Source organism: Nipponia nippon, unplaced genomic scaffold (genome assembly GCF_047370975.1).
Source record: "Nipponia nippon isolate SJK-2023a ecotype South Korea unplaced genomic scaffold, ASM4737097v1 scaffold_9, whole genome shotgun sequence".
Lineage (NCBI taxonomy): Eukaryota > Metazoa > Chordata > Aves > Pelecaniformes > Threskiornithidae > Nipponia > Nipponia nippon.
This window is the reverse complement of record NW_028262413.1, coordinates 15,922,882-15,943,804: the sequence shown is the minus strand read 5'-3', so window position 1 is coordinate 15,943,804 and position 20,923 is coordinate 15,922,882. Positions and strand designations below refer to the sequence as shown.

Genomic DNA, 20,923 nt, shown 5'->3' with positions numbered 1-20,923 from the left:
AACTGCAAACAGTAACAAGGAAAGCAAGTCATATACAGAGCATCCTTTGAGTGAAATCTAAAAAAGGCAAATATAGTCAAAACTAACTTTATCCCAGTGGGTATGTACAGAGGAGGGGAACTCCAGTCAGTGCAGTGACTTTGAAGTCTAGGAGCTTAAATTAGAAGGTAAATGTTAAATAATGCATTAACTTAAAGTGCTTCTGATCCAAATGGTACCTTATACCATTGGGTTATTGCAGCTTTTATAATCATACATGGTTTTGTAATTTGTATGTGCCAGCAAGAACGTTAAGGTGGCTTTAGCCCTTGTCCCTGGGCAGTAAGCACGGGAACAGACTGTTGACTTTCAGTTTGAGGGGTTAATATGGATCAAGCCCAGATATCTGTGATTAGATCTTCTTGCAGCTGTGCAGAAACTTACTAATCACCACATAATTAACCAGAAAGCCTTATGCAAGGTGCCTCATATCACTGAGACTATTAATCCAGGAGTAGTGTTTGATCATTAACTCTTCACTGGCAATGTAAAGTTCTAGCCAATAAAAGCAAATGTGGCTTTGCATTTTCAGTAATCTGTGTTAATTTTAAGGCTTTATGGTAGCAAGTCGTTTAACTTTTCCACCTGTTTACTTAAGCCAAATATTGTAAATTAACTGAGTAGGTACTCTTACATCCTGTTAGTATGCATTCGTAAGTTTAGAGGATAAAAATCTCATTACTAAGTGTTGCCCTTTCCAGGAGTTCTGTAAATTTAGCAAAATTATTACTTCAAAGTTAACATAACCGATTTCTGTATCTGGACAAAACTTGCAAGTGAACATCCAGTTCTTTGAGAGCTCTTAAATATTTAATATCACATATTGCAGAAACAGATGCAAAGATTCAACTAAGTATTTAAATAAAATTATTTTGAAACTCCATTAGTTCCTTCCACTACTTGCCAAAGTCTGATTTCATGGTTTTCCATCTGCACTGAGACAGTGGAAGACATCGATACCTCCTACCAAGAGACATCCTTGTTCAGCTTGAAGTGCTTGTAAGATTGTCAGCAGCCGCAAAGCGGGCACAAAACCTGGGCTAAAATGGCTTATCAGATTGTATTTTCAGCATTAATTGCCAGTAGCTGGCTTTCTGAGATCTTTACTTTACCTGAAGGCTTAGTGCATTACCAGCTGTGAATAGTAGGTAATATGGCCCATTTTAAACCTTCACCGCAAGCTATCATTGTGTTGTCATTTTATACTAAAGGTATCTTTTATTTGTCCGACAAATTAGATTTTTTTGAAGTCAGTGGCTTTTAAGGGGGATCCTCCTTGCCCTGAAGCTCTCATGCTTTAAAAGCAGTAGTAGTAGCTTTTTAAAAGGTTAGGGAGAAAGGTTTCCTTTCCAGAGAACCCCTGTTTGTGGGTCCAGAAGTTTTGTTCAGCACAACAAATGAGGTCCTTTTCTCTTTCCTATTTTTCTTTCCTCTTCCAAATTTTATCAAGGCGATATTTTCAGTGTGGCTAAGATCCCTTTAACCAAGTAGAAGGAAAACTGTATTCAGAAAAATAGGACCTGCAAATAAGCAGTGATGGCACCCCAGTCAATGATAGCCATCGTAGAGGCTCTAAGACAGGAAAACTTTGCTGTTCATCGTTGTGTGACACAGCACTTCCCAAACTGAGGTGAAACATTTTGAAGAGATGAGTTGTGATTGCAGCTCCCAGCGTTGAGGTTCCCATTTACCTTGACTTAGAAAAAGCCACAAAACAGAACTGTTCTTCAGGAATGAGCGAATGAAAAGGGAAGGAGGATGACCTATTTGTTGATGGACTCAAGTGCCATATGAAGAATAAGGTTTGCAGTGTTAGTAAGAGGTGCAAGATAGTTCCTGAAGATCCAAGTTCTAGGGAGCCCATGTTTTGGTGAAGGAGTTAAACTGCTTGAGCGTCTTCCTGCCTGCTCCCTGTCTAAACAGAGTCCTTTGGAGCTGAAGTGATCTTTAAGGACACTGTAAAGCAGGTGTTTTGTACTCCTTGTGTAAAAATACAGTCATTTTGGATTTATCTAGGGGGGATTTCCTAGTTTAGTTAGAAGAAAGCTGAGCCTGTTAGTTTCAAGCAGATCAGGATAATTATGAATTCTTTGGACTTTAGAAAGAATGTTTTCTTTCTGAAGTCCTGAAAATGAGTTGGCTGATGTTGGGAGCACAGTCCCAGCTGAACTCGGGCAATGTTTGCTGATTTTGATGAGCTTTGGTTTTAGGCCATGTACGCCATGCTTAGTTGCTGACACATACCTCTTCAGTTGAACTGGCAGAAAAAACACACTAGAAAATACAGATTATTAATTTGAAAACTATGACAACGTTTGCAATAATTTTACTGTTTTACAATTGCAAGTGGATAAAACTAATGTATACACTGTACAGTTCACATATATTCTGATAAATAATCGTATTATGTTTATCTTGGGTATGAAAAAGTACTTACAATGTACAACCAGAGATTTAGTCAGGCACAAAAAGTACATGATGAAGAAACTGATATAACTTAAAAAGCTGTCACTCCTGTGAGTATCAAGAGTTAAGAAAATGAAAACCTAACATACACATCCATGCATAAGCTGCTGGATGTAATGCTTGTATAAAAGGTGTTGGCTGCCAAGTAAGTCCTTCTGTCTTAAGGTTTTAATAAGGAATTGTTCCTTTGCTTCTCCCCTTCCTTCCTCCTCCTCATATATGCACTTGTATGCACACACTTCCCTTCCTTGGTTACTATGCATGTATACACACCCTTGGTTTCTGCTCGCTCGTCTCCTTCCATCCCTGCCTGCTGGTGATGAGTAGTTAATTGTCTGGGACTCGCTGCACACGGGGCAGTCGTGTGTAGCCTTTCCCCGTGGACTGTGCTTTCTCCAGTGGCCAGCTTTCCGCCTTCAGCTACATCTGCTCTTGTATCCTACGCCACTGTGTAATTCCACTTTCCTTGGAGGGGAGGGTTGAAGCTGCATCATCCATATGTAAATGGCTGACTAATGCTTACATTTAGAAGAGATTCTCTATCTGAAGTTTTAGTCTTGGAACTGCTAGGAGTGACACAGTGACAGAAGCGGGTTCCTCAGCTGGCTTTTTATAATTAACGCTTGGGATTTGTGAGCTGTACACCTATTTAAGTGCCCCCTTTGAGGACAGTCAGAGGTGGAAATTTTTCCCTGGTGTAACTAACTTAAAGTTTTCCCTCTTTATAAGTACACTTGGAAGTGTGAAAAATTTCCTAAAGTGTAAAGAGACAGAAGTTGTATTGCAGGAGTCCTTGCATACCTGGAAGTTGATGAATTTGTCTTGGTCTAACCCCATTTTTAGTAAGACCTGTCTTATACATGCAGTTTTGCTTGAGTGTGTTTGCCCTGCGTTTGTGTCTGTATACAGAGTTGAAAGAGTCCATCACCTGTGGGAATCTTCTATCCTGTTGTGATGCTTGTGATTGGTTTTGTCTGCATTTGATGCAGAAGAGGAGAATAAATCTTTTGGGCATGAGAGAAGGCTGAGTCTGATTTCCATGTCGTGTCGTCCCCTCCCGCCTCCCCCCCATTATGTTGCTCATGGGATGTCTGTAGATGTCTAATCTAATATTTTTAATTTGATGTGCTGATACCAAGTGCTTGCACTTTACCACCTTGTAATTTGGTTTGTACCACTTGCTTGGCTTTCCGGCTCTCCTCCCTCTTACCTGTCATCCTTCACTTGGAGAACCTGATTCAGAAGGTTCAAAGCAGATCTTGATTTCATGAGCCTTGAGTTTTCCTGTACCCAGAAAGAGAGAGTGAAAGGGGCTGATACTCTGACTTACTCTCCTTTTATTGAAGTGCAATGCGCAAGTGCTAGGTTGGCCTCTTAGTAATCTTTCCTGAATCACCAAGAAGCAGGACCTGTACAAGTATAAAGCCTGTGTCTGAACAGGTATTCTAAACCCAGGATCTCAATTAATGACTAGTTTCAGTACTGGATTAAAAAAAAACAAAACAAAACAAAACAAAATAGACTATACATTTACTTTGCCACTGATTGCTGAGGCTTCGGGTTTGTACTTGCTGAATTCAGAGCTCAGCCTTTATTTCTCCAAATGTTCCTCTCCGATTTTATGTAGCTTTGTTTTAAATGGAGTGACCTGGTTTCTGCTGCACGAGAAGGCTGTGCCAGGATAATCTCTGATAAGGATATGATTTTAGCACTAGCACTCAGGGTTTGAGCACGTGCTTGCTCTTCTCACTTACCTCTGCTATGTATCAGTTGTACCTGGTATTCCAGTGAAGCGAGTAATGGTGTTTAGAAATCCGAACCATGAAGCTTTAGAAACCACAACGTCCGAAGCTTCACAGGATAAAGTTATATCATATGTATCACATGAACTAGAAAACTGTGAATCCGATTTTTCTCTTAAACGTGCCCACTGGGCCTTGGATCACTTGAAATACTGCCGAGGGCGCGCCTGGTGCACCGGCAATACCGGCGTTCAGCCGCGCTCTCCCAGACGCTTGGTTTCAGCAGCGAGCAGGTTAATCCTGCAGCGGGGCTGTGTGTAGGGCCCCAGGGAGGCAGGTCCCGGGGGTGGCAGGGGCGGCCACCCTGTGCCCGGCTGTGCCCCCGCAGTGCCCAGCTCCGCTCTTGAGTCCTCTGCTCCTGGTGTCTGTTGAGGACTTGGAGCCAAATCAAGGATGTCCTGCTATGGTGCTGGCCCAGTTTTCTGCTGGTAATTATAGTCTGCCTTTTTAGACTCCTCTGCTGTTTCCGTTTCAGGGTTTTGTCTTCCTGTAACTGTTACTTTTGTGTCCTCGTTTTCCCAATTTCACTGATGCAGAGTGTACTGTTCAGTTGTTACTGTGAGGAGCTTGCTAACACTGGCTTCTCTTCCCATCAGTTGGATGTGCACCTCAGGTGTTCAAAAGAGGCATTTCACATGTGAAATATTGTAGATGAGGGAGAGGGTGTGGTGGTTGCCTTTTCTCCACAGTCTAAGCACCACTTTAGGGAACAGGACAGTGAAGGAATGATCAGAACTCAGTTCTTGCATTTTCCACCAGTTTCTCACTCCCTTGCTTCATATTTTGCAGTTCTTAATATTTGACAGCATTCAGATTTCCCCAAATACAGGAATCTAGCCCCTACTGTATTTTTTCCCTAAACGTCTTGGTTTTAAGAGGTCTTGGAAAGAGTTCTCATCTTGTTATAGGGGTCATATGAGCATCTAATCTCCATAAGTTTTTAAGCTGTATCAAAGCTCATTTGCCTTCCCCCTGCCCCCCTCCCTCCTCTCTCCAGTTTTACTGAGTAACTTCAGGAAAGAAATGCTGTAGAATGCAAACGAGCTGCCTGTGGCTGCACCTCCTTTGCCGCTGATGGAGCGGGGGGACTCGCTGGCAGAGGCCGAGGGAAGGTGGGGGGAGACCGCAGCGAAGGGCTGCATGCACGCGCGGGTGCTCGGTGCCCCCATCCCCTCCCTGCCATTCTCAGCGCTGTCTCAATTCACGAGGCTTTTTCTGTTCTTGGCTTGGACACCTGGGACCATCTGTGTCCCTCCACGTTACTGAGGCTTAAACCCATCATCTGGCTTCTGTTATGGTAGTCATCGTTTTCTGCTGTGCGAGGCTTTCGGAGAACCGAGGCGAGGGCAGCCGCCCCACGGGAGTCATTGCAGCAGTGAGACTTGCACGCAGCTGGATTGCAACTTGCCAGAGTTGTTTAAATTTCGTTTGCATAGAAAAGTAGCTGTTGGTGCGCTTTTTATGATGTTTCTATTTCTTTGTGGATATAGAAGTCTACTTTTAACAGCACGGAACATCAGTGCACTGTTGCCACGCTTTGGGAGTGTAACAAAACTTACTGAAGAAAACATGCATTCCTCTTTGATGAGGAGTGAACCTGATTTCTCCTAATGGAGGTGATATTCAGCCTGGTAGGTTGGTTTTGGTTTTACTGCTCTGTAAAGCTCGTGAAGGCTGTATGATTATATTAAGTAGAATAATGAGCACGTTTTCATGTGTTTTCATGGATTTGTTTGTTGCTTTATATGGGGAAATGATCTGTTTGATCACAGATCAGATCACAGTAGAATTCCTGTAAATCAAGCTGGGTTGTACCCAATATAAACTGCTTCCTAAAAAAGGTTAATCACATTCTGTACACAAAATTTCACCTCCCTTCCCCTTCACCTCTGTTGGATGGGGTCATTAGTATCTATCTGCTATCATTAGTAGATAAAAGGTCCTAGAAATCTGGAGGGTTTCTCAGTATAGATACTGTTTTTTGAGAGTGAAATCTGCCATAAGAATGTAAAACAGTTCCTTGAAAAATTTTTAATTTCTTGTCATTGTGTTAGATTGCGATGCAAAATGTAGCGTGTGCCCTGAACTTGCGCGAGTATAGAAATTGTTTCAGTTTCTGTATTTAGCCTGGACGTTGTTTTTTTTAGCAGAGATTTCTCACTAGACTCTTGCAACAGAGTGGATGCCTTTTGGCCTGGTTCTTGCTTCTAGTTGGTCTGGAGCACGGCTGATACAATCAGAAGTTATCTGGCAGACGTGCAGCGCAATGCAGCGTTGTGCAATGCAGTGTGGTACATTGTTGTAAAACTCTTCTGCATGCCCTGGATGACTGGCTGATTCCAAAGATTTTGCAGATGTGGGGTGGGATCCTCATTTAGTACAGGTCAGTGAGTAATACCAACATTTCTTTTTAAAAGCCTTCTTTACAACAGCTTTGCTAGATTGCATTGTGTGTGCCATTTATTAGAGCAGTGCTCTTGTGATCAGAGAATCTCAATATCTAATATTCCCATAAGGGAATTTTTAGAGACCCTCTTACCATTTAACCATGAGAATACCCACAGAGAAATGGTAATACAAATGTCAGTTGAATTAGATTTCCTGTAATTTCTGGTTTTTCCAATCATTTCCGTGGCACTACATTGCAGTTTTGAATATATGGTAATAGGGTAAGTTACATTGTTTTCATTTTCATTCGTGTTCTGTGCATGTTTCTGCTTCAGTTATTGCAGTAGTGCTTCCTGGGATCTCTTTACCTAACGCGCAGACCTGCTGAACAAGGAATGGCTTTGAGGCAACTTACGTGGTAGCAATCCATTACAGAATGGGATTAGGAGCAGACGTTACTGATACAGCAGTGCTGGTACTTGTTGCTGCATGTTCATGCTAGGCAAAATGACAGTAAACTCTCCACTGCAGAACCCAGATCTATACCAGAGACTGGCACGACGTATTAAAATTTGGTGACTGCGTGCAGCCCAGTCGCAGAACTGCACCATGTACTGTGTTGATTGCCACCTTCCTTTTTCCTTTCCCTTCGTCCTTTACCCTTCATGTCCTGTTCTCTAACAGCACAACATGCTTTTGTGGATGTATCTGTTAATATCTCTACACCAACACAGCTTGTCTTCTGCATGAATCAGACTTTATTGTTCTTTTTCTGTGTAATGTCTTCATTCTCAATTCCTGTTCTAAATGCCGCTTACAATATACTTGCTCTTTGGTCACAATGCATTTCCAGAAATGCCACCTGACATACTAGTATAATTTAAGACAATGGGGTTTTTTAGATGTTTTTCCTCTAACCCTGGTTCTTACAGAACACATTTTCAGGTTTCAATTCCTCTTTTTTCTGGTTTTTCCTAATGAAAACTGAATTTTGCTCTTAGTAGTATTTTCTTCCATGTTGCCCATGTTTTGAGTCAGTCAAAAGTTTTCTCCTTGGTTACATTGCTGAAATTTATATTTTATGAATTAACGTGTCAGTGCAGAATTTCTTCGCATTGAGAGGGATTGGACTTCGGAAAGCAACATGGGGTCAAACTTGTACATTATCTGTGCATTACTGCAACTAACGATTAAAAAAAACCCCAAACCTACCAAACCCACCACCATAATGTCTGTCAGAGCCTCTACGAGTCATCTGGCTCAAAGGGATAGACAGAAAGGAAAAATTGAAAGTTATGTCCTTGTATCCATGCTGGCTGCAAACATGCTGCATGGCTAATGCCATAGGAAACTCCTAAAAGCCTACTTTCATTCTGTCATTTTTGGCGGTTCCTGGTATTTTAGCCTTGGGAACACCTTGCATACTCTGAATTAATGATTCTCAAGATCTCAAACTTAGATTATATATGGCTTGGCTTTGTGATCATCTATCTCTGTCCTAGGTGAGTAATAATATTTGCTGCGAACAGGAAATATGAGTGAGACAGAGGAGAAGAACAAGTGGAGAAGCAGCTGTGAGGCGAGGGTGGCTTTTTAAAAATGAGCCTGAAGGAGCAGGGCTTGATGGCATAAGGTGCTGTGGGGCAGAGCTGTCACAAACAGGGTGATGAGCCTTTGCTTTATATCTTCTAAATATGACAGTAAAACACCTTTTCTTTGAGAAGGAGGTCAAGGGTCGTGGTTAAGAGGTGGTGAGGTTTCTTCTTGCACTGGTGACGGCTGTGCTTAAAATGCTGTTGCTGGCTCTGTTTTGTACTTGAGTCCTTATGTGACAATTACTTTCTAATTAGAGTTTCAGCCTTCCAGGAGATCACGTTAATCTTCTGAAAATTTTAGTTAGTGTTTTTTAAATAGCAGTGTTTCAGTGGTGCTATAAATAGAGCATATAGTTTATAGGTGGATTTGTGTCCTGCTGTGCATCTTTGAATCTCCATTTCTAATTCTGCTTGAATCTTGCTACCAAGCGTGTTGTTCTGTGTGTGCTGAGAAACGCATATGTCGCCTTGATTCTATTGATTTACTCCCGATTGGGCTGTCTGTTATCCTGTCCAATTCTTTTAGCTCAAAGGTGCAGTTTTAAAAATAGTGTCATGCGTTGAACACAGAATGGAAAGCCCTGTAGCTTTAAATCTCGCAGTCCTGGCCCTTTTCTGCATCTGAAGCAGATGCTCCCAGCTGAAGGAGGGGTGCATAGCCCGCCTGTGAGCCCTGAGCCTAACTGTTGGTTTGCATCAGCAGCACAGGAGCTGTGCACACAGCGATGCTTGTTTTGGCAGAGGCGCTGTGTTTGTACAGCGAGTGCCCAGAGCCCTCTCAGCCTGGCAGATGGATGGAGCCGGGTAGGCAGTGCGGGAGGCTGCCCGAGCAGTACCTAGCACTGGGGCCAGGGCTGCAGATGGCCACGCGGTGATGTTTATGTGGTGCTGCTGTACCTGCGTGTGCTGTGAAAGGGACTTCTGTGAGCCTGTGAAGGTGAGAAGATTGTGGAGCATCACTAGAACAGCATTAGTAATCTTATTTGCTGTTTTATTTAAATCTCTGGTAGAAGTTGACCTCGTTTTGTGGCATCAGTCTTGGAAACGCTGCGTTTTCCTCCAGGCGCTGCTGTTGAATTTCTGTGGTTTTTTTTTTTATATAGCTTTTCTTCACTTCAGAAGCTGGGAATTATGAAAAAGGCTCCTGTCTGAGTGAGTGTTGCAATCTATAAACAAGATCAAACGTGGTGCTGCTTTTGGGGGTTTTCTGGTTTTGTTGTTTTGGGGTTTGGCTCGTATGATACAACGAACGATGACAGAAGGGGCTAGTAAATGCAGCCCGATGTCAGAGGGACATGTTTGGATTTGTAGCTTTTTAAATGTGACCTCTTGTTTTGCTATTTTAGCTGTGCAAAATGTATTTTCAGGAAGTAGTAAACAAACTGCAGAATCATATTTTTCCTCCAGGTAAAAAAAAGGGTAAGAGCCTACTGCTTCCCATGGAGTCGGTGACCTTCAGAAATGAATAAGTACTTTTCTTTGGTTTCATTTAGCTGTGTAGCTAGGTATTGCCCTTTCACACGTCTGAGTTAACAGTAAGCTGTATTTCCCCTCCACATTTATTCAATATTGAAGAGAGACAGTAAGGGCTTTGGCACTCTGATCTCCAATGCAAAATAGAAGATATTTCTCTTCGAGTTGTTGCAGTTAGCTCTCCAGTGCATTGTGGCTCCAGTATTTGGAGAAAAAAGAAATAAGGGATCCAGACTTTTTTTTGCCATTTGCCCTTGCCATAGATCAATGTTTGCCTAGGGTTTGTTATCTGCAGAAGATAGGGTTGAGAAATTGTATAGTGTTACTGTTGCGTTTGAAGCATATATGTCTAATCCCATTTATTCAATAGACTCATTATTGTCCTTTGGGAAGATCTGGATGTCTTATACTGGGACGTGTACTTTTTCTCACTGCATTCATCAGTCTTCATAATAAAAGTGACGCACAGGTGGCTCTTGGGAACAGCTCTGTTAGAAATGCAGAGCTGAAGTGGTACAGGCCGCTGAGGTAGAGGGCAGTAAGAAAGGAGGGGTTTGTTTATTTTCCACATTCCAGGTTGATAGATCTGCATACTTTGCATCTTGGCATGTGTAACATCAGGCTAATGCATCACCTCTTGAGAGCTGGAGGGAGAAGTAGTGAGCACAGGGTACCATGTTCTGTGCTCTCTAAATCAGATATGGGCAGTTCTGCTGTCAGGGTAGCCTGAGCTTTTCACCTGGTGTTGTGGAGATGCTGCTGCAGTAAGATTTGTCTCTAGATGGAGTTCTAGATGAGGCTTCTCGCTTTTTACGAGAATACTGAAAGCATGTTAGTTAATTCAGTGTTTGCTATGGATTTCTTGACAAGTGCCCTGTTGCCTTACTCTGCTGGGTATTTGCAATCCCTTGAACGCACCTTTCTCTTTGATGTCTCATTGCTTAGTGTTTTCTTCTTCAGGGTTTCTGACGGCACACGTGCCGTGTGTCTGCAGCCCTGGGGAGCGTGCGTGTTCCAGTGCTGTAGTGACTGCCCTTGCCTCCATTACTTCTCCTTGTCCTTGGCAAGCTAAGTTGGCCACTTAGAGCAATCTTACGGATTTAGCTGGTGCTAATGTAGGAGCACCCTGCAGCACTTGGAGCTAAACAGCAAGCTGTGTTTGAACAGGAAAGGAAATCTCTGAAGTCAGCTCTATTGCATAGCTTTTTGGCAAATGTAATATTAGCTGATGTACTATGTGTATGTTATATTAGAAGGGCTTTAAATAAGGGAACAATGTGTCAAGAAGTGCTATGCAGGAATGGCAAAGAAATATGTTCACAGGAAACATGAATAGTGCTATTTTGAAATATTTATTTTTTTGTATAAACTGTTGATTGGATCAACTGCTTCCAGGATGAATTTTGGTTGCAGTCACACTCTGTGTTGTACCTGCAGAAAATACTATAACTAAAAATAAATAAAAAGAAGTGAAGTAAGTATAGAAGTGCAGTTTCTGTGTTCATGTACAGGAGTCCTTTAGACTAAATACTTGGAGATGAGTTGCATGTCAAACTTCAACAGAGAAAAATCATCTGAAAAAGGGGGGAAATCCTTGCTCTTGCATGTGGCTACTCTGTGCAGAGTGATCACGCAGAGACATTTGTTCTCCCAGACTCCAGACCCAGTTTGCTCCATTGCTTTGCAAGTCAAATTTAACTTGCCATCTGAAAACTGAACTCTGTTCTTTACAGATGAATATGTAAGATGCAATAATAATCTGTATTTATCAGATAGCAGCTAGAAGCATAAAAAAACCTCAAACTACTCCCTGGGAAGTGTTAACAATCATTTTGTCTCAAAGGTAATGAGATGTGATTCGGACATACTCAGAACACAAGAATGAGTTTTAAAAAAAACAACAACAACAGACCAAAACAAAAAAACACTGACATTTTACATAGTCACTTTCTGATAAAAGCTTGTATAAACTTGTTTCCAAACCCACCCTCTCCTCCCAGTTCCTATACTTAATTTTTGTTCAGCTTTACCTCATTTCCTATCCTTATTATTGTAACTTCTGGCCTGATTGGCAGTCCCCCCTTGATTAAAAATCTGCAGCTGCTAAAATAAACATCCACTAATGTTATTTTGGCCATATCTTTTGCTGTGTCATCCTTTTTCACCTCAAAAACCAAGCCCTTGTGTATAATTCAGTTCTTTCCTATTTTTCAATTCAGATTGTTTTATTTATTCCCTTGGACTTGCCTTACCCATAATGTCGGTGTTACTGCCCCAGTTATTCAACCAGCACCACTGATTTTCTTCTTGACTAGTCTGTAGCTTTGGAAAACCATTACTGAATTAGACCACCAAGCCTTACTCTTTTGCATTCAAAAATATCTTTTCTCAAGATTTCAGAAGTTTGAGGTCAAGAAGGTAAGGTCTTTGGCGGCAGCTGGGTTTTTAAAAAGAATTAAAGGAGCCAGAGATGTCAACTTCAGGGAGATGCTACACTGTGTTATGTCAGTCCCCTTCTGTCTCTAGGGTGTAAATAAATACTTGTGGGCAGAGCTGGTGCCTGGTCCTGCGTGTCACCATCCCATCTGAGGAAACCGCTTGCGTGGCGTTGTATGCCTCAGCCCACCACTCCTGGGTGACCGGCGGCCAGGGTTGCATGTGCGTGAACCTCAGGTGGGAAAGGTGTAACTCAGCTTTGTAGCTTCAGTTACCTCTTAACCAGTTAGTAAGTGATACCGTTCGCTTCCCGAGAGGCACGGTGCCCCAGGCAGGTAGATTCAAACAGGGGGAACGTGTAGAGCCTGCCGAGCTCTGCCGTGCTGGAAGCACTGTGCTGCAGGGAACGCCCATGATCAGCGATTGTGCTGTACTAAGAGAGACTTTCCTGAAGCTCCCCTGTGGAATTGGTTACGTTGGTTGTGATGGATGCCACGTGCAATTCTTTCTGATACAGCAAGTATGATGTCACGCGGCAGCAGCATCTTCCACTGTTCCCCCCACCCCCCAGCGACTGCTGAAGTTGAAATATTGGTCTCCTTTGGAGATTGCTGCTGCTGGCAGATAGGAGAAAAATACAGCTGATTGCTTTATAGCTAAGCTCTGTTTCTGACACTTGAAGCAGCATATGAAGTCACATCTCCATTTCATATTGAATTAGGTGACAAGGCCGTGGGAGAGTCATGCTGCAGCTGGCTTTACCAGCTATCAAGTTGTGGGTGAGGGTTTGTATGTGTACCTCAGGCCATAGCTTGATGTGTGTTTCTTTTCGCACCAGCACCAACTTAAGCAGTGGCAGGTCCCTTTTCCCTCCTGTAGTGTTCCTGCAGTCCTGCTGGTACGCAGTGTGTGGAGCCTTATGGTTAGCCAGGTTGGGGACCTTAGTAAGAAGAATAACACCTCCAAGTTCCTTATCGCTGTGTTATTCCTAATGCGAGTCAGTCCCCAGGTTAGCTGGCACCTTGGCCCCATAGCGAATTGTTGTTCTTTCTGTCCCCCTGCTGTGCCAATACAGAGTTAGGCAGGGAGCTGCTTAACTTGGCACCGCCACCAGAGAAAGGGAATGCTAAATTGCGTGCGAGTCTCTCGAGCATATTGTAAAATGTTGCTCTGTTGTGGTTGCCGACTAGCCCTTCTGTCCCTTGTTAGGTATCTGCCATCTCCTCCCCTTTCTGCAGAGTGAGGACGTGCGGGAATGCTGGGAACCACATGCGTGGCTCTGGGTTGGCAGATGTACCATGAGTGCACACGTGTTGGGGTAATCATCATTCGTGATCGTTTAACTGCTGTGAGTAAGGTATAAAGCCATTTCCTCTTGGTGTTACCAGAGTTGGTTCCTTGCTCTAGCTGTTATCTTAGGCAGGCAAAGCGATTTAATTGGAATTTTTTCTTGTATTTTTTTTCAGGGTCATTTTTCATTTTTGTTTTCTCATGGTATTTTTTTTCCAGGATGATCTTCCCACCATTTTGAGGGCTAATTGCCCACAGGCAAAGGCTGCTTATCTCTTTTAGAAACCCCAGTTATAATCTAACCAATGAGCCGTACTATGAAAAATACACAGCAAGACTTCCTTGATCTGTCCATCTGTTTGTATGCTTTCCTTAGCCAGTTTTGGTTTTGATTTGGATTTAGAAGCGTAATAGGGACAGCTCAAAACAGTTGCTGGCGATGATGACCAGCAGTTTCTGTGGGTGAGTAGATGGAAGCCTGTTAAAATGCAAAGCTGCTATAGTTTCTGAAGATTCAATCGGCCAATAAAATTTTGCAGGATAACTGCATAGTGTGTCATGAGGAATCACACCGGACCTGTTCTTTGTTTTTCTGTTGTATTCCTCTTGGCAGTAAAGCCAAGGCAGATGTTACGTAGTGCAGGAGCATGTATGCACACTGAGCGCTTGCTGAGGGAGGGTGGATTCTTAAATGAGTCCACACCTGAGTGAGTGGACTGCTATGTTTCTAGGGATGGTTCAGTGCAGCAGTATTTGGATCTTCTGTCTGTATTTGAGAGGTGAATGAGCAGAAATCTTCTCCCTTTACATATGCTATTACACAGGATTTGCAATGATATAAACATGCAATTTGAAATAAATAGTGAACCGAAGAGTTGGTAGTATCAAATGTGTGGCAGCGTTGCAGCAGACAGGTGAAAAGGGTTACAGGTCCAGGTTTTTATTACAGACATATCCACAAATGTAATATGTGGGTGTGGAATCTCTGTTCTTGGAGGTACTCAAAAGCCACCTGGACATGATCCTGCACAGGTGGCCCTTGGTGGCCCTGCTTGAGCAGGGGGCTGGACCAGATGACTGCCAGAGGTCCCTTCCAACCTCGACCGGTCTGTGATTCTGCAACATCCTTTAAAAAGCAAAGCATTAGAAAAAGCTATCTCAACCGTAGGTCATAAATAGCTCATTGCATCGGCCAGGTGGGTCAGGGAGAGTAATTTGTATTACTTTTTTGTTTACTTTCTGGCCCACGGTAAATTTTGCAATATGCTATGTCTTTATCAGATCCAATAGGGATGCTACACGCTGTCTACTCATGGGACGGTAGGGTTGATATCACCCTGACTCAGGTGGTTAAAGAACCACGTGCTGCAGGTGTCATGCAGGGAGGTGACTTCTGGCTGTCGATTGCATTTAATTGAATACATTGAAGGCACCTCAGAGTAATTAATGATGTTTAAATATCTCTTCATTGTACCTCACAGGAATTCTGTGCATGACTTCATACAAACATGCATTTAGATGGTTTAATGCCAGTCTATAATGATACTGAGGCCTAATGGCCTCAGCACATTTTTTGCACTGTACAAATACTGAAGTAGAGAGAAATGAGGAAAAATGCAGGGCCAAATGAGAAATTACAGTGTAATTACAAGACACTGAGGTTAACAGCCCTGTCCCTGTATCAAGAGTTGTGGGTTTTCTTCAGCCATAGGTTGTCAGGCTCTCAGTTTCATACCTCTTAAAAAGACAGCTCTTCTTGAAGTACAGGACTTGTGGAACTAATGTGAATTTGGGGTTGTTACTAATTCAGTGGAAACTGCAGCTGCATCCAAAAGATTGATTCTGCTTCATGTGACACATGGTTTGTTGAACAAATATTTGTGTACTGGTGTTTGCCACCCCTGTATGAAAGCAATAAAAGGTATTCTCCTTAAGCCTCCTTTGACTCCTCAAAATAAGAAACATTGCCAAGAACATGTTGGGATGGAAACAAGAAAATTAAAGCTAAATTTGAGAGTCATGAATTTTAAGTAATCTCAGCCCCCCTTTTCTACAGATATCTTCCTACTCACAAAATTTCTTAAATCTAAAGGGACTTCATCCTGAACCCAGCTATGGTTTGCAACGAAGCAGCAAGTAAAAAAAAAACTCCTTTTCCCTGGCATTTGTTTTCTCCATCAGCAGCAGACCATAAGCGACTGGTCGAGTAAAATATTTTCCAAAATAATTTTGATCCTGTCTTTATAGTGGTACTGTCCATTTTCAAAACCCACTGTTTTGTGTGGGTTTTGGTTGTTTTGGTTTTGTTGTGGGTTTTTTTCTGCGACAAACTTTCTCAAGCACTTATTTTTTACCGTCATTAATTTTTGGTGGGTTTTCCCCCCCTAAAATTTCATATAAAGGTACCCTAAAATAATTTTATTATTAAAAATAATAATAATCTGAGGCACCGCTTAGCAGATGGGGGCAGGACGTAAATAATTCTGTATCCAGCTGAAAACATAAGGAGACTTGAGGGAAGTGAAAAGTAATTACCTATATCGAGCGTTCAGTTAATAGTTCCAATAAATACAGGGCGTGTTCTGGGAATACAAAGAGCAAGCAGTCAGGCCCTTGCTTCTCTCCTCAGATCAGAGAGGGCACGCCACGTCCCTGCCGTGTCACCTGAGGGCTCGGGATGTGCCGGTTGGCAGGACCTGTGCTCTGCAGGGCGCTGGGCGAGCCGGTCCCAGCCTCGCGGGGCTCCGATGGAGTGGGGGCCGTGGGGCAGACACGCACCTTTGGGTGCTGTAACTGCAGACGTGGTCAGACACGAAGAACACACTTTTTTTTTTCCTCCGCTCTGATTTTTATTCCCTGTAAGGTGTTAATTAGAGACTTTATTTACTAATGAACGAACTGGCTTGTATCTGTCGCCGGAGGCTGCGGGTCTCCGCTCCTGTGCGTGCCTGAGGCAGGAGACCATCTGCCCACCGGGTGTGGAGGAGTTGGCCCGAGTCGCCATGCCTCGCCTGCTCCCGGTGCCCGTCCCTGCGCCCGCAGCGCACCGTCTTGGCCAGCCGCGCGCCAACGATGCTGTTAACGAGGGGTGTTTCCAAACGGGAAGTCTCAACCTTATGACTTTCGATGAGTCTCCTGGATTTTTCTGCTTGTATCACTGTACTGCCTTCAGCACAGTGAGGAAAAGGAAACCACAACTACTGAATTTTTTCGTGATTAGTTTTCACTGCCACTCGGGGTGCTCAGTCACCAGGAAGCGTGATTAATCCGGGCGTCTCAGGCACTGTTAGCTGCCTTCCCGGCCTGCTCTCCTCAGCTCCCCCCTCTCACCTTGCCCTATATATTTTTATTCCAAGTAACATGACGCTTTTCAGTCACATTTTTAAAGCTCCAAATAAGGGAGGAGGAAGCAAGAGCTGAGCCATCTCCTTACAGTAGGCTTGCTCTGAATTCTGCTGTTTGCTTAAGCCAACTGCCCTGCTTGTTTAAAAAAAGCAATCCATCTTCCTGGTGAATGACTCTGTGCTATGTGCATTTACTGAAGTAGTTTTAAAAGAAGGGAGAAACACCTTTAAAGAACCGTTGTGTTTAATCTTCAGCAATGCCAAAGGGCAAAATCATAGGTTCTGTTTGGGCTGGGTGTTGCAGAACAGATACATAGAAAAGCTTGTACAGGAGGGAAAGCCTGACAGTGTTGAAAGTGCTAGGAATTTGATAAGATCTTGAAAGGGAGAAAGCATAAGGTCCTCACGTGATTTCATTGGGTTCACGGCATAACGCCAAAGCAGTTTTCAGTATACCTCCTGGTAGGAGGTCATGCAAGTCCGCTCCATCTGGACTGACTCAATATACTGGAAAATTGTATTGCAAGGGAGATTGACTAATTGAATTGTAATCCCTATTTTTATACAAACATTGGACATTACAGTATTTAATTTACCAGCATCTTTTCAGGACAGATTGCCAGTCATCTTAAATCAATAATATGTCACCAGCATTTCCCAGGGACCCAGTTCATGCTGAGTCTTCCCTTTCTAAAGCCTTGTCAATACAGAGAAAGTACTTAAATTATCTCAGTTCTGTTCCAGAAGAGCACTTTGTACAGCTGTTTGCTTTTTAATTTGAAAAAACCCTTCTAGTTATTCCAGAATAATATCCATACAGCTGGTAATTATAAAGCAATTATCCCAACATGGTTTATTCTGCTGTAGCTGTTCTGGTTTATTTTCTGGCACAGGTATAGGAAGATAATCTGAGGAGAGATGCTGAAGTCCATTGACTTTAAAAGGGGGCAAGAGAAAGCTTCTACAAAATTTTTCTCTCACAAAACTTGTGTCTGAGAGGAAGAGTGTACTATTAGTGTAATTTACACACACGCTAATTACACCCAACTGGGAGTAAATTAAGCCGATAGAAGCTCTTTATTGCAAAGTAATGGTGAAGTCCCATTAGTTCTACAACACTGAAATGTGCAAATTTCAGCTCAGAGCAAATCTGTGCTGTGGAAGAGCTGACAGCCCAACATGATCAAGAGTTGTTTGGTTCTGGGACGCCAGCTCAGTCCCACTGTCACTCACCTTTACCACTGCCCAATACAAAAGTATTTCTTTATGGGGGGGAAAAAAAGTTATTTGTTATTTCAAATTACTTTCAGAAAAATTTGCATCATATTTGTGGATCTTTCTTTTTTTCATCTGCCATTAGTACTAAAATTTCCTTCCTCTGAAGTAGATACAGATCGTTACAAATGGATTGGTAGGATTCTTCTTGAGAAGCCAGCTTGTTTTGTAAGGCAATTAAGAGTAATAAGATTGTATCAGTGTGCTGAATAGAAAAGTCTACGCTGTGCTGCTTCACGGGTTACAGCGAGTTGGCAAAGCAGTAAATCGAGCTGTGTGCCTATTGCACATAAGGGGTCTGCGGACGAGGAACTAAGCAGTTGTGCCACGGCGGGTTGGTTGACACTCTCTAGGTCGGGCGTGCCCTGTGCACGCGGGATCTTTGTTTCCTTCTAGACCATGCAAAGCAATCAGATCAGTGGCAGTCCTAGGACGATCTTAATGAAATTACAACTTCCAAGAGGAAGTATCTTACCAAATGTCTACTGCTCCAAAATACACATGTCCCTAGATCTCAGAGACAGCATATTCTCTGTACAGTACTAATGTCATGCATATTGTTGGTCCCACTGATTAACATGAATTCTCAGCCCTAATTTTCCATTAATCTATCCAGAGATCCAGGGTTTCTACAACTAAACCCATTTAAGAGAGCAGTTGATATTTTTGCAGTCGCTACAGACTGAAAACTGATATTCTGTGGTTTCCAGCAACCGAGCTCCTCTGGAAAACACATCAGTTGAGTTTTCCATGTGTCTAATAGGTTTTCCTATTGATATGATAGCAAACAGAGAACCTCGGTGTAAAGCTGCTGGGAAGGAGCCTTGCCAACCCTGCTCGGCGCGAGCTGGTCTTGCTGCAGCACACGGCAGCGCTGCCTGTCTACTGCAGGGTGTTAATTTTGCTGCATTAAATACAGAATATTGAAACTAGAGAGAGGGATACAATTAACTCTAATAGCATTTTTTTTTTTGTTTTTTTAAAGTATATATTCACAAGACAAATATGGAAGTGTGGTCTGCATTTGGGGAGTAAGCTATGAGTTAGCTGGTAGTTGTTTAAATAGAATAATCTGGGATGCTGTCCTGTGTTTAAATCAAGCTGCTGTGTCCAGGGAGCAGTAGAAATGCGTACCATTAAAGCTTGTTTTCTAAATGTGTAGGGCATGAATCACCACCTGTTTATCCAACACGCTATAGGGCTGTTTGCTGTGTCTGCAGAAGCCAAACCGTGTATTTGGTTTTGCACGGTTTAAAACCAATTACGACAGATTTCTTTCTTGAAGATGGGCGTGGAAGTGGTACCAAGTATCATTTTTAGACTTTACCTTTCAAACTGCCGCTAGAGCTCAGTAAACCCAACAGTGTTACGCGATGGTGACGTGATCGGGAGGCGCGGGGGTTTGTAACCGATCGAGGCTCGAGAACGAATGGGGGGAAGGCGGCGGTCGCCCCCCGCGGTAGCGGCGCTGCCCGCCCTCCCGCAGGCTTCGCGCTCGGGGGCTGACGGCGACCGGGCTCGGTGGCCCCGCAGCATCCAGCTCTTGCTCCCCGCTCCTCCCGCGTGGGGAAGCCCCTCTGCAGCGCTGGGGCGCTCCCGGCTGCCCGCGGCCGCCGGTGCCTCTCCGACACGCTGTCGGACGCGGGGCCGCGGTCGGCGTTTGCGCGGCCGGGCCGGAGCCGGGGTGCCGCCCGGTGGGCGCCTGGCCCAGCCGGCGGAAGGCCTTCCTCCCGGAACGGGGCCTGCTTCGCGGGCCGGGGGTGCGGGGCCGCTCTGCCCCGGGGCGGCTCCGGTGCGGGGCGGGCGCTGCGCCTTTAAGGGGCGGGGCCGGGGCCAGGTGGGGCGCGGCGGCGGCGCAGCCATGCGGGCGCCCGGCGGGAGCCATGCACTGGGAGCGGGCGCTGCTGCTCCGCCGGGACAAGGTACCGCGGGCCGGGCCGGGCCGGGCCGGGCCGGGGGGCTCGGCGGGGCGGCGCTCCTCGGCCGGAGGACCCCCCGCGGCAGCGCCCCCGGGGCTGAGCGGTCTGGTCCCGCGGCGTGACCAGCGCCCGGCCCGCGGAGGGAGGGTGTCGCGGGGCGGCTGAACCGCCCGGCCCTTCCTTCTTCCAGCCGAGGGAGAAGCGCCGGCGCTCGCTTTGGTTACTTCGTGTGGTTCGTTTGGGCTGAAAGAGCGTTTAACTTTTGGGGGGGACTAAAAATGGGGTTTGTCCTTTGAAACTTGCCGTCTGTTTTCCTTCCCCTTGGAGGCACCTGCTCGCAGGGCTTATCGCCCGCAGCAGGCACCGCGGGCCTGACAGCCTGAGGCAGGGCGTGCTTTCAGAGGTCTGAAGGGCTCTTTATTTCTCTTTTAAGCCCTGACCTTGGTAGCTGTTTTGTTGGCTGGTGAGTTTTATTACTGCTTGCTTTCATACAAACAGATGAAGCACTGGGAATAACCTGGGTTTGCTGTATGCTTGATCTGTGCGGCTTTTGCTCTTTCACGGTTACCTTCTCTGTCTTTTTACTCGTCAGCTGATAGAGCTGCTGACCTTATACCAAAACTTCAGAGAACTCAGCCTGCCAAACTTGGGTGCCCGGTCTTGCTCTGTGCTTGAGTTTTTGGTTGTTTGAGGCCATTAAATTGACTTAGGTATGAGGGGTTTTGCTTTTTTCTCAGCTTTCACTACATGTCTGTAAAGCGCATGAAGTTCAATTGATTGATACCGTACCGTGGCCAGCTGAAAAAAAGGTGCATTTTTATAAAATTACACCACTTGTCAAGTTGGTTGGCACAAAGAAGGAAAGGTTTTGTATTAATGAAGCTGGTGATTAGCGC

At 44.2% G+C, this 20,923-nt stretch overlaps 1 protein-coding gene across 10 annotated transcripts in view; it reads left to right on the top strand.

The window, feature by feature from the left end:
• Window positions 1-20,923, top strand: part of TMCC1 (transmembrane and coiled-coil domain family 1) — a 211,400-nt gene that overhangs the window by 175,605 nt on the left and 14,872 nt on the right. For 4 of the 10 annotated variants that reach the window (XM_087745337.1, XM_087745340.1, XM_087745336.1 and 1 more), the window contains one exon: window positions 20,765-20,836. The exons of 4 other annotated variants lie outside the window; for them this stretch is intronic. In XM_087745337.1, the coding sequence (XP_087601463.1) occupies window positions 20,765-20,836 (72 nt within the window). Of the gene's footprint in view, window positions 1-9,086; window positions 9,228-19,957; window positions 20,031-20,764; window positions 20,837-20,923 lie in introns of those variants that run through there. 2 more of the 10 variants (XM_087745341.1, XM_087745342.1) reach the window with 2 other exon arrangements.